The following is a 13,433-nucleotide window of genomic DNA, read 5'->3' as shown; positions in this document are numbered from 1 at the left end:
TGCACGTGTTCCAAAAAATCTCAAATTAGGCTCAGGGCCCCTTTTTGGCCAATACCGCAACTCCTGCACGGTGGCTCCGCCGTGCTTCGGCGACGGCACCGCCGCTTGCGGCGGCGATTCGCCTCGGGTTGGCTGTTTTCGGCCGTTTCCGGCCGAATTCGCCTCGGGTTGGCTGTTTTCGGCCGTTTCTGGCCGAATTCGGCCACACTCGCATCGATCCCTGCGAGAAAACAACCCTAGGGCCCTCGGGGGGCCAAAAAATCACGGAGAAGCGGAGCTTACCGGCGGCGGCGCTCTCGGGTGCGGCGGCTCTCCGGCGAGGTTCGTGGTTTGGTGATTCGGCTCCGGTCAACCTGTAGAGAAAAGAATGGTGATCACGGTGATATAAAAATTGCATCAAACGGAGGCCGGGAAGGGCCTCGTCGGAGGCAAAAACCGAGAGGGGGCGCGACGGCGCCGCTGGTCTTCGGCCGCGTATTCCGGCCGTTTGGCCGGGATTTTGGCTTCGATTTTGCCACAGGAGGAATCAGCGTGGAAAAACGAGTCGGGGTATGAAATTTACCTCGATCGGCGGTCGGAAATTTCCCCGGTGCGGCGGCGGGTGGCGGCGGTCGGCCTCTGGTTCGTCTTCTCCGGCGAGCGGCAGGCGGCTAGGGTTTGTGGTCTGGTGTGGGGGTTCTATTTATAACCCCTTGCCTTTTGATCTCAGCCGTCCATTTTGTTTTAATCTGGGCCGTTCGTTTTTGATTGAATCTGGGCCGTCCGATCGCGCCCACGCGAATCGCCAACGTGGCCCGTTCCGGAGCGACGTGGTCTTGCCACGTGGCAAGCCCCGGTTGGCCGGGACTGCTGACCGGGCCTGCTGACGTGGCTGCCGACGTAGCTTTTTTTTTTTTTCTCCTCGGTCCGGGCGCTACAACTCTCCCCCCCCATAAAGAAATTTGGTCCCCAAATTTGCCTCATTACTCTTGATCAAACAGATGGGGATATTGGGCCCTAAATTCTGATTCCAGTTCCCAAGTCGCCTCCCTGGGCGTGTGGTTCTGCCACATGACTTTTACAAATGATATTTCCCGGTTGCGGAGTATTCTGCTTTCTCGGTCCGTGATATTGACCGGTACTTCTTCATAAGACAAGTCCTCTCGGAGTGGAAGCGGTTCGTGAGCCAAGACATGAGAAGGGTCCGGATTGTACTTACGTAGCATAGATACATGAAACACATTATGAACCCGGGAGAGCTCAGGAGGCAGTGCAAGTCTGTAGGCAGTGGTACCAATCTTGTCTAAGATTTCAAAGGGTCCAATATATCTGGGGTTTAATTTTCCCCTCCTGCCGAACCTGCTAATTCCCTTGAAGGGGGTGACTTTAAGGAACACCCGGTCGCCTTTCTCAAAGGCCAGGTCCCTTCTCCGGGTATCGGCATAACTCTTCTGCCTACTCTGAGCTGTCTGGATGTTCTTCTTGATCTTAACTATCTTGGACGTGGTTTCTTCCACCAAATCCGGGCCAAACAATCTTCTATCGCCCACTTCCTCCCAACAGATCGGCGACCTGCACGGACGCCCGTATAGCGCCTCGTATGGGGCCATCCGTGCGATTGTATCTGGGCCGTCCGTGCGATTGTATCTGGGCCGTCCGATCGCGCGATTGATCTGGGCCGTCCGATCACGCCCACTCGGATCGCCAACGTGGCCCGTTCCGGAGCGACGTGGTCTTGCCACGTGGCAGGCCCCGGTTGGCCGGGACTGCTGACCGGGCCTGCTGACGTGGCTGCCGACGTGGCTTTTTTTTTTTTTCCTCCTCGGTCCGGGCGCTACACAATTATTATTAATTTTATACTTATTACAAAATATTTAAGAATGTAATAATTACGATTTAAAATATCTTTAAATATTAAAAATAATTGAATAAAATAACTTAAATTATGAGAAAGAATTACAAAAAAAAATATTTTATATTTTTAAATAATTTCGGTAATTAATTTTTTGTTGCTATATAAATTTTTAATAATTCTAATATTTACTACTTTTATAATTTCTGAAATATGTATACACATCAAATAATAAATTCTAACCAGTTTTCTTTTCTTTTCTTTTTATTTTTTTTTTATTTTTTTAAAAAAGGCTAAGTTAATCAAAATAAGTCTTATTAATTTATACTGTATCTTGATTATATAGTATGTAATTTATATGCTCATGTAATCATAAAGTCAAACAAATATATCTCAAGGGAAGACAGCTGAATACTTATTCCCTCTTAAAGTGACAACAGAGAAAAAGATGAGTATTTATATATATATATATACACACACACACACACTAATAATAAGTTGCTTGTTGATTTCTATCCATAAGTTTTTTCTTTTGTCTTTTGATTATCTTATATATATATATATATATATGAGTATTAATATATAATTTTTTATTAAATATTTAAATATAATAAAATTTTATATTGAATATTCATCAGTACCAACAATATCTATTATTGTATTTTACAAATTAAATAATATTTTTTATAAAATTAATTATTAATGTGATCACTGTTACGTGCATATAGAAATTTTGTATCTGTATCAAGTGTCAAAATTATTTAAATTTAAGAAATTTATTGATAAATATATAAATTTTTACTTTATAAAATATATATATAGAGGACAAAATATGTGAAAAAAAAAATGATGAGTATTTATTATTTAACGGGTTATTAATAGGTATTAAACAAACAAGCACACTTTTTTAGACAAATTAATGTCCAAACATGTTTTCCAAAGTGGGTTATGAAATCATTACCAAAAAAAAAAAAAAAAAGGGTTTTGGCTGCAGTTATTTTTCTCTTTTTATGGTGGTTGTAGCGTCTGTAAAGCTTGGCTACAGAACCAGAAACCATCAATGAAATAATGTGCCGAAAAAAGTTGATTCAGCGATACAAATTGATCTTATACTTTAGCTTTTGAACAGTTAATACGATTCATCAAGCTTACTAATCTAGTTACGCTAATCACAAATCTCTTTCCTAATTTGAAAGTTTCAACAATGATAATACAAATACATAGTGAAGGCACACAAACATAGCACACCCAAGTAGGCATTTCCATTCGTTTGATGTACTGTTTTTGTAGCTGATATTGTTCACTCAAGCCAAGATGAGCCATAAGAACACAAACATGGGTGAGCAATTCTCCACCATTTGTGAGCTGTTGTGCATGCTCTTTCCACCCACAATGGTTGGCTGCATATGCTAACATTTCTACCCATACTTCACTTACCATCTCCCATTTTTGTTTTCTGTCCCAACCTGGTCGAGCTTCTAAGGACTGTAGCTGCCTTGCAAGTTTACACCCATCAAATAGAACTGATTTACTCTGGTCTCCTCTTTCATCTTCTGACTTATCAAATTCCACTTGTAGCAATGCCTTTGAAGCCTCCCTTTCATGATCAGGAAATCCTTTTAACTCAAATTTCAGCTCAAGAAATTTTATAAGCTCTGTACATGTGTCCTTATACCTTATCTCACCAATACCTTTGGGAAGCATAAATGGACATTCAACAAGTAGATACATCATGTAGTTTGATAAGTATTTGCTAATTAGGCAATTCGGTTCTATAACTTTGAGATTTGCTTTTTTAGGAAAATCAGCTACATAACAAAGATAAGTAGCGATATGCCAAAGAAGTAGACTATGATCAAATTCTACTTTGATTGTGCTCCAAGAAAATTCATCCAAACAATTCCTTTTTCCAAGTACATAATCACCTCTTTGAGACAAGAACTTCTTGCACAACTCAAGATCGTATCGATCATAACTGATTGTGCTACTTTTCTGCAAAACTTGTTTAAAAATTAAAGTCAGCAAGTCTTGTTTGACAGGTTTCCAAGTTATACACTTGCAATCCATATTTTCTCCATATAACCTGTAACAAAAGTTTATTAGGCTATGTTGTGCCATTGATCTTGACCACCTCTTTCGCAATTGATATGAATTTAAAGTTTTTATTTTTTCCTGTTTGGCGAGCCAACAATGTGTCCAGTCTGATAAAAGGAGCACAACAAATGCATAAATCTCAAGACTAATAGCTCCGATTAGGAGTATGTAAGTTATTTTAATGTCAATTAATGGGTAATCATGATCATCCACATTAACTGAAAAGGCGATGAATCCTGATAAAGAGGAAAAAAAGCAAATTAAACGAAGAAAAATTCCTGGGAAGGAATAAACAAAGCTTGCCTTGGTGTAGAGCTTATCGTACATAAACCCAAGCTCGATCTCTATAAGCTTGAACACATCACTTGGTTGCTTATTATGAATGATGGAGTAACTCTCCACACGTTCATAGTAGTCAAGGATAAGTTCTGCAAACAAATACCTGGATCTCTTAAATAAGTAATAAGCCTGACAAAGATAATTGCTGTTTGGCTCAACCTTTTCGTGAGTTAATAATGTATTTTCTTCTTCCTTTACCTCTCTCCTTAACACTTCCTTTTCAGTTTCTTTCTCTTTGACCAACACATACTTGATTTGAGGTTTGAACAATAATGAGTTTCTTAAATGCTTAAAGCTTGAAGACTTCAAAACACAAGTCCTCTCTAAATACTTAATAATGCCGGTGACAAATAGTGGAATGGCTATAAACGTTAGTGTTGTCTTCTTCCAAGATCTTATGAAGACATAAAATGCAATTCCAATTTGGATAAGAAGAACTAAAAAATGTCTTAACCATAACTCATTATCTTCTAAGGAATATGCAGTGATAGTGTCAGGTCCACCAAGATGCAAGAGAATAAATGGAACCCAAAATGCTTGAATGTCACGACTTGGTTTCGAATAATCATTATCCACATCACCTTGGCTTCTCGCCATATTTCCTAGTGCAGTTATAGCTACCAAATCTGCTGAAGTATATGCTGACCAAAGAAGCATACGAATTAAGAAATTTGGGCATTTCTTTCTTATTGACCCGAATACGATTAAGATGATCTGCAAACAAAGACTTAGTAAAATCATGCCTCGAATCTCCCATAAGTTCCACAAATCTCTGACTCTCTCTGAGAAATTTGACATGATCCTTTTACTTTCTCTTTCAAAGCTTCAAAACTCCTATAAGAAAAAAAAAATTATTTAAGAGATATCATTAAATACAAATTTTATTATTTATTTCTTTTAGTAAAAATATGAGTTTGAGTATTGAAATCAACCTTGATGGTCTTTTTTATTATATCATCATTACTTGTGTCTTTATGAACTTATTTTTTTGTGATTCTAGAGAAAAAAAAAAAAAAAAAAAAGATTAATGGTGTTTATTTTTATATTGAGCATAATCATCATTCATTTTTTGGAAATTATAATATATATCTATATGAGAAGCTTTATAGGGAATATAAAAAGATAGATAGATGGCAAGGATGATTGCATTTTAAAAGTGAGATTAAGTTTCTTCTACGGAGAAGGAACTAAGGATTTGAAAAAATTAAAAATTAACATTTAATTAATTTAAAGTCATTGTAATTAATTAATCATTAAATTTTTTTATTTTTTTTAAAAAAAAAAAAACATATCTATCAGTTCGCTCCATTAAACATATGTCATGCCACAAATACCATTGCAAAATAACAAAATAAAAATATGTATAATTCATTTTTTGTTATTAAATGGAATTAAAGTATAACATTCAAATTAGAAGTTGTGCTTAAGATTTTAATAAATATCAAGCAATTTATTTTTATCTTTAAATTTAAATATACAAAAGTACAATTTAACTAACTAAAGATACAATTATATATATATATATATATATAAAAGAGAGGTATAAATAATTTAATTACATAATAATTAGTGAAAATATTAGTAATAAAGAAATAATCAAAAGAGTAATGCAAGTTTCTCTAACAATATTTTCTGAATTGTAAATCATTACTTACGTAAAAGAGATCTGACCGAAAAGGAAACAAGAGAATCAATAAGTTGATTTGAGTATGCTCATGAATCCAATTCTCGAGTCGTGTGTGTCTTCTATATATAGACAACCATGTGTGTGCGTGTGCGTGTGCGTGTGCGTGCATAATTCACAAAGTTAAAGCCACCCACAATACTGTGATGACAAGTTAGGCACCAAAAAAGGACATGGCCCAAGTATCTTAACCCCCCCCCCCCCTTTTTTTTTATTTTGTTTGTAAGTAATAAAAATGATTTATGACTCGTTCCTACACCTTGGGGTTTAAGTAATGAATAGATGCCAAACATATGAGATTTTTTTTTTTTTTTTTAATTATAATTAATCATACCAATCGATATATTAATAAATTAAATATTTAATTTTATTAAATTATATATTATAAATTAAAAATTATAATTCATAATATAGTTATTTTTATATTTATAATAAAATTTAAATTCGTAATATTTAATTAAATTATCAACTTAGCTTAACGAGCGATGCGACCCTCTAGACTCTGGGTAAAATGGGCTGACCCAATGAAGAGCAGATTCGGGGCCGGCCATTTATAATAATAATAATGATAGACATACATTTAATTTTAATTTTTGTGAGATAGAACTGTGTTATGAGTGTAATTAATCACATTTTTAGTAAGTTTATATAATCTTCTTACGAATAGTTAATTTAATATTTAAAATAAAAACATAATAATAATTTATTATCATTAATTACAAAATATTTAAATAAAATTTATTTTAAAAATGTAATGATTATGATTTTTTTAAAAAAATAAAATAAAATTATATGTTGAGAAAATTGAAAAGAATAACTTAAATTATGAGGAGAAAAGATTAATAAAAATATTCTAAATTATTTAAATAATTTTAATATGTTAATTTTACAATTTCTGAAGTACGTGAAGACATACAAATATATATCTCATCAAGCACATGGGGAAAGCAGTTGAAACCGAAACAGGAAAAGGGTATTTGCCATTCAAACACTCTTCCACCATAGGAAATGGATAAGATTTTATCGTCTATATACACACAAGTTTTTTTTTTTTTTTTTTTTACCTTTGATTATCTTAAAGAATACATATACATATATATAACTATACAATAGATATCATAAAAGGATTACTTATATTTGACGTGCATGTGTTTTCTCTTTCGGTTCATGTATTTTTTTTTTTACCCATTTATGTTTTGCCCACCAAACCAAATGCACAAAACTTTCACGAGAATTTATAAAAAAACACAAAAAATTAAAATTTGACTCCAACTCACACGATCCTTTTTAGAAGAAAAGCAATTATCCAGTTAATGAATAATTAATTTTAACTTTTTGAACAAAAATTTATATATTTCATTAATTAAATGACACGTATACATTAATCGTAACATAATTTTTTAATAAAAATTTTAAAAAATGCACAATTCGACTCAAATTTATAATTTTCTTATAAAGAAAGTAAAATGTCAATTATTCAAATAAGAAATTTTTTGTGAAAAACTCCATAAATGATTTATCTGAATACCAAATCTTCAAACTCAAACACGTGATTATTAGTTAACAAAGATAAATAGATAGTTAAATTAATACATGAATATAGAATAAAATAAAATAAAATATATATTGAGAGACTAACTCTATCCAGTACCACCAAGAACAGCCTTAAGCTTCTTCACCTGAGCATCATCAAGAAAAGTAGTCATTTCCACCAAGGAAGATGGCAAATTGTTTCCGAACAAAGCGAAATCCAGGATTTGAAGACCAGGATCTGGATTATTGAAGGTGACAATAGCTAATGCTTTTGATTTACCAGCATTCAATTGAAAATGCAATAACCCTTGTGGAAAAACCATTACATCCCCTTCCTTTAGTGTCTCAATATAAGGAGTATTAGCAGAAGAAACAAAGCCAGCTTTAATGGAACCTTCCACTACATACAAGATTTCTGATGCTGCAGGATGAGTATGCATTGGGATAACACCGCCTACTGTTAGGTCTAGCCGTGCAGTCGACAGACCAAGCCCATTAAGGCCCGGAAATTGAGCAACAAAGGCGGGAGTTACCGCAGCATTGATGATGTTGGTAGTGTTTCCAGCCATGTTTAGGCCTGAAAACACAAAGTCGCTAGCTTTGACATGGATTGGCCTAATGCATTGGAAGCCTGCAGGGGTTTCGGCACGCTTTAGATTTGCAACGCAGAAATCAGCTGCATGAGAGGAAGAGAAAAGAAAAGAGAAGAGGAAGATAATGTGAAACATGTTGTAGTATGGTCTCTGAGTATTTGTTGTGACATTCTTTTTGATAATTTTGGCTAGGTTTATATAGAGCCTGTAGTTAAAGATCAGCATGAAGGATTAGATAATGGGAGCAAAGACTATCCACCACAAATTTTATATTCTATGAAATTTTTAGCCATTTGTGTTGGCCCTACTTCGAATGTGGACAATAAGAATAGACAGAAGTTTTCTTTTTTAAGTAAATTCTTTATTAACTCAATCAAACATAATGCAAATTTTGAATTACTTTCATGATTTGAATAGAATTTTCTTGGCCGGATATGGACGTGTTAAATTAAATGAGAGAAATAAGAATGAAGGATTTGATAGTGTGGTCCAATAAGATGCACATGGGGGAAGTCATAAGAAAACATTTTTTGCCAGCTGAAACCCTAATGGCCTCCATTGAAGCTTTAATGTCTCCATCAAATTGCAACCATTGGAAGAGCATGTGGTCTACAATAGTTCCCTTCATGCTAAGGTTCATATTAATTGGATAACCCAAAATCTAAGAGGCATATGCTCTTCTCATTCTCTTCATCGATACATTGCTTGCTTCCATGGATACTATAAGATTGCAAATTTATTTGTTATTTAATAATGTTATCGAAACAATGTTAAATGACATATCAAACTAGTTATATTAAAAACTTGAGTTGATAGAAAATGATTTATTATTTATATACTAGCATACTCAGTTTCAGAAATTAAAATGCTAAATTTTTTATTTTGATATTAGTTTAAATAATTGATTAAACTGATTATTTCATAAATTTGAACATATAAAAATTAGTTCAATCAATTATTTATACTTTAATACATTCTTCTCCTAAACCAAACTTTTTATAAAGACATTTTAAATAATAAATTAAATCATTATTAATTATTTTCTTTAGCACACTGTTTCCCAATTTATCAAGAACAGTCACACCATATTTTGACTACTTTCTGAGTTGGATATTACACACACACACATATACATACACGATTATTACTGTGGGTTAATTAAATGTAAGTGTAAGTGTAAGTTAGTTGAGGCAAAATAAAAAGGAAGAGAGAGTGTGTTATGGGGCAGAGTGTGAAACAATTGAGACCCTGTCCTCACTGCACTTCCTTCCCTGACATTTCCCTCCATGCCAACCTGCTTTTGTTTCCCAACCAAACAAACCAAAACCTCTCTCTATCCAATCCTTTTTCCTCACTAGCAAATTTCTGTACCAACTTCAATTTACCAAAATATCCTCATCCTATATGCATACATATATATATATATATGTATGTATGTACGTAGGTACGTATGTATATATTACTCTTGGAAATAATTGAATGAGTTGCCGCTTAGGTAAGGGTGTGATCGGACTAAATAGTTTGCATTGAGGGTTGCAAACTATCTCTATGTACCGTTGATATACTGGTCATATGAATATCAGAGAAGCAGGTTGAAGCTTTTATGAGAAAGATATACGTATATATATATATATATATGTATATGTATAGATGGATACAGATGTGTAATCAAAATCTTTATTTTATATTATATAGTAAAGCTTCTTTAACGGCCGAAATGAGTGGTAGCAGAGGACGGAGGAAAAACTCAGAATTGATTGAAGTTCGAAGAACGCTAACAAGAAAAAGCGCACCCATTCCGTACTATAAACAGGGTTGAAGCTATTTTATACTCTTAAATTATGATACATATTAAAACATTTAAATTGGTAAATGTATCTTTCTTAAAAATTTATTATTTATAACCGTTAATATATACTGCCACCACCGTTATGTAAATTTAAATGATACACATGTTAGATTTTTTATTGAATTAATATTCATATTAAATATTATATATTTAATGACGTTTAAAATAATTAAATTTTTAAGTAAAAAATTAAAAATATAAAATATTTAATCTACAGAAAATGACTTCCCACAACTTATAAGCCTATTTGAAGTTGCTATATTGTATGTGCATTTTTTTTTTTTTTAAAAAAAAATTATTAAAAATAATAATTTTTTTTTTATAATATAAAATATTGCATTATCAAATGCCCAACACCTTATATGATGAATATTGCATTAACAGTTATAAATTAAATAAAAATATTTTTAAAAATACAGAAAATTATAAAAAAATAATATTAAATTAAGCAACATATAACATAAATCGAATTAAGTTAACATAATACTTTCAGAAATAAAATATTTGTGCCAATTAAAGTGTCTGTAAATTAAATAAAAATATAAAGTATTTTGGAATATTAAAAATGGACCAAGTATTTGGACTTTGTGTGCGTAGATACATCAGGGACAGAAGCATTAAAATCTCTTTTCTTGAAACTTTCTTGTAAGATTGCTAAATCCAAATATGTTTTTCAGGTTCGTATAATGACATGGCACTCAGTTTTAGGAGCATGATGTATACACAGCAACACCAAAGCCGCATACTAGAAAGTCCATAAAACTATAATATTCTCCCTCCATTATTTTTCTTCAATCTTTTTTCATTGACAATTTTTTCATTGATTTCTGTAAAGTTGTCAGAGACATTAGCATCCACAGAAGCAGAAACAACAGAGGTGCAGTCATAAAATAAGGACCAGACTCGCTCAGAACCCAGCTTGGAGTTTTTATTCATGCACAGGAGATTCTGCAAACAATGGATTCTGCAAAAACATACATATATATGTATGTATATACATATACACACAGAAACAGCTCAACAACAACAAAGCTTACTCCTCGGTCTCTGAAGAAGGATCTCTCCTCAAGATTCTGTTTTCTTCTTTAAATCTCTGAAATTTCTTCTTGGGTCTCATTCTCTCAAGAATTTCTGTTTGTTTTTTTTTTTTTTTTGCTTAGTATTTGTTTTGTGTTTCAGAGGATGATGAGTGCAAGAAACAGGTGCCCTTTTACAGCAATACAATGGCAAGAACTTGAACACCAAGCTCTCATCTTCAAATACTTAGTATCAGGAGTCCCTGTCCCACCTGAACTCATTTGCTTTGTCAAAAGAAGCTTGCAATACTCTTCTGTCTCCTCAAGGCTTTTTCCCCACCAACCCAGTAAGCAACAACCACTCTCTACCATTACACATGTATATATATATATATATATATATAGATAGATTGGTCCATTTATAATGAACTGTGTTTTCTTTTCTAATCCGGGTATTGTTTGTTTTGAAAAATTTTGGGGCGGGAATGGGGGATTGGGGCAGTTGGGTGGGGATATTTTCAAATGGGTTTTGGGAGAAAAGCAGATCCAGAACCAGGGAGATGCAGAAGAACAGATGGGAAAAAATGGAGGTGCTCAAAAGAGGCATACCCAGATTCTAAGTACTGTGAGAGACACATGCATAGAGGAAGAAATCGTTCAGGAAAGCCTGTGGAAGTTACTAATATATCAGCACCATCATCATCATCATCATCATCATCATCATCATCATCATCATCATCATCCTCATCATTATCGTCATCAATCTCTTCACTTTCATCAGTCAAGAGAAACTTTCCTAATATTCCACCCACCACCACTACTATATCATCATCACCTTTCTCTTCAACATCTGATTTATATTCCCATACCCACAACGATCTCTCCCACCTCAACCCTTTCCTTTATTCTTCTTCCTCTAGGCTTCACCATCCCGATTCTGATTTGTCACTTCAGAACAACACAACTCATCACAACTTTTTGGATTTTGGGTCTTCTCAGTCACAGACTGATAAGGATTTCAGGTTTGGTTTCTACCAACTTAAAACCCAGAAAGAAAAAGCTTCTCCATATTCATGGGATACTTTTTCTAATTGTTTGTATCCCTTTTTCTTTCCCTGCAAAATAGGTATTTTGAAGGTACAAGCGAGGGCATGGATGAGAAAAGTTTTAAAAGTTTTTTCCCAGAAGCTTCAGGGAGTATAAGAAACTTCAACAATTCATATCAACAACAGCCATGGACGACTTCCTACAAGAGCTTTCCCTCTCAAGAACCATCAATACAGCATCTCCAAACTCTTGCTTATAATCCAAACCAGTTACACCACCACGATCAGCAGCATTGTTTTGTTCTGGGTGCGGATATGAGGTCACCAACTAGGCCAATCAAAGTAGAGAAAGAAGAGTCCAAGAAACCACTTCACCACTTCTTTAGGGAATACCCACCAAATTAATCACGAAATCAACTCTCATGTTCCTTTTTTTTTTTTTTTTTTTTTCCCTTTCATGAAACGGTACCCTTGTTCGTGAAGGTAACTAAAATGAAATAATTTGATTTTTATTTATTTATACTCATGATTTTCCTTTAATTTATCTTCCCTCTGTCATGCTTTTCAATCACTTTCTTTAGCTTTGATTTTGAATTTTTTTTGTTTGTACAGATAATGTTGCAGAGGCCACAATGATGAAGCTTTATACTATGGCCGAAAAAGTACTCGGCTCGGCTGCAGAGGTCTGTGCAAAATTGTGGCCAGCAGAGGTTGATTAATAATGTAGGGCCAGTAGCAGATTGCTTTCTCGAACATATATGTCTGTGTGTGTTATGAGAGTGTTTTAGAAATGCTTCTTTTGACTGCATGCAAAATATTTGTATATTGATATGATGCTATATATATATATATATATATAGGGTCTCTTTCACTGACTTGATTGTGAGCAACACATGGCTTTCATCTTGCTTTTTTCTGATTCATAGTTTTGGGGTTACCCATTGGAGACTTGATTGATTTCTTTGATTTTTAATTAATAATAGGAGTTATTTGTTTTAAATGAAAGTATATATGTTACATAGATACAGTGAAAAATGCATCACAATCACAAAACAACTTCTTAAGAATGAAGTACAATAACTCAAGACTCTCATATAATATGAATATATATATATATATATATATATAATATCAACCATTTAATCAAAAAATAGTGAGTAATAATGAATAGGAATGAAACCGAGGTGAAAAGAATTGTCATCTTAAAATGTTATGAAAAATGTTTTGGATCTTGGGCCCAAAGGGCTTCTTTTTTGGTTGAAAAGAATGCTTGAAATCATCAAGTTAGTTTGATATCTTAAATTTGGGGTATTTTGATAAAAACATATATTATTGTAATTGAACTTTTCAATAGGGTATTTTGTATTTGTTAATACATAAGAATCAAACTTTAAACTTTAGTTTATTAGTGAGAAATACTGTCTGACCCAAAAACCCTTGAGAATTTA

General features: G+C 33.7%; 3 protein-coding genes across 4 annotated transcripts; 1 reads left to right on the top strand and 2 right to left on the bottom strand.

The window, feature by feature from the left end:
* Window positions 1–2,892: 2,892 nt before the first annotated feature.
* LOC110818378 (uncharacterized) lies at window positions 2,893–6,041 on the bottom strand. The gene is made up of 2 exons (XM_088218273.1): window positions 5,920–6,041; window positions 2,893–5,098 (listed from the first exon to the last, which is right to left on the bottom strand). The coding sequence occupies exon 2, from the start codon at window positions 5,060–5,062 to the stop codon at window positions 2,939–2,941; it is 2,124 nt and encodes a 707-aa protein (XP_088074399.1). The 5' UTR covers window positions 5,063–5,098; window positions 5,920–6,041; the 3' UTR covers window positions 2,893–2,938.
* Window positions 6,042–7,482: 1,441 nt separating this feature from the next.
* On the bottom strand, window positions 7,483–8,262 carry GER1 (germin-like protein 1). The gene has a single exon (XM_022047256.2). It carries the CDS (start codon window positions 8,207–8,209, stop codon window positions 7,589–7,591), a length of 621 nt encoding a protein of 206 aa, XP_021902948.1. The 5' UTR covers window positions 8,210–8,262; the 3' UTR covers window positions 7,483–7,588.
* A 2,398-nt stretch (window positions 8,263–10,660) lies between these two features.
* On the top strand, window positions 10,661–12,860 carry LOC110818397 (growth-regulating factor 5). Of its 2 annotated transcripts, none has more exons than XM_022047277.2 (5): window positions 10,661–10,966; window positions 11,103–11,286; window positions 11,442–11,961; window positions 12,066–12,468; window positions 12,598–12,860. In XM_022047277.2, the coding sequence occupies exons 2-4, from the start codon at window positions 11,106–11,108 to the stop codon at window positions 12,388–12,390; spliced, it is 1,026 nt and encodes a 341-aa protein (XP_021902969.2). In that variant the 5' UTR covers window positions 10,661–10,966; window positions 11,103–11,105; the 3' UTR covers window positions 12,391–12,468; window positions 12,598–12,860. The 2 variants fall into 2 exon arrangements, with proteins under 2 accessions (XP_021902969.2, XP_088074397.1); XM_088218271.1 differs by having other exon boundaries at window positions 10,661–10,998.
* The last annotated feature ends 573 nt before the right edge of the window (window positions 12,861–13,433 follow it).

The sequence above is a fragment of the Carica papaya genome, chromosome 4 (genome assembly GCF_054855325.1).
Source record: "Carica papaya isolate Zhongbai chromosome 4, ASM5485532v1, whole genome shotgun sequence".
Taxonomy (NCBI): domain Eukaryota; kingdom Viridiplantae; phylum Streptophyta; class Magnoliopsida; order Brassicales; family Caricaceae; genus Carica; species Carica papaya.
The sequence above is the reverse complement of the archived record's forward strand: the minus strand, read 5'-3'. Positions and strand labels throughout refer to the sequence as shown.

Bases quoted from the DNA above. Each gene is read 5' to 3' on its own strand.
- LOC110818378 (XM_088218273.1), bottom strand. From the start codon at position 5,062: ATGTCAAATTTCTCAGAGAGAGTCAGAGATTTGTGGAACTTATGGGAG.
- GER1 (XM_022047256.2), bottom strand. From the start codon at position 8,209: ATGTTTCACATTATCTTCCTCTTCTCTTTTCTTTTCTCTTCCTCTCAT.
- LOC110818397 (XM_022047277.2), top strand. From the start codon at position 11,106: ATGATGAGTGCAAGAAACAGGTGCCCTTTTACAGCAATACAATGGCAA. The intron at 11,287-11,441 runs GTAAGCAACAAC...GGATTGGGGCAG, and splicing joins GCTTTTTCCCCACCAACCCA to TTGGGTGGGGATATTTTCAA. The intron at 11,962-12,065 runs GTTTGGTTTCTA...CCTGCAAAATAG, and splicing joins CAGACTGATAAGGATTTCAG to GTATTTTGAAGGTACAAGCG.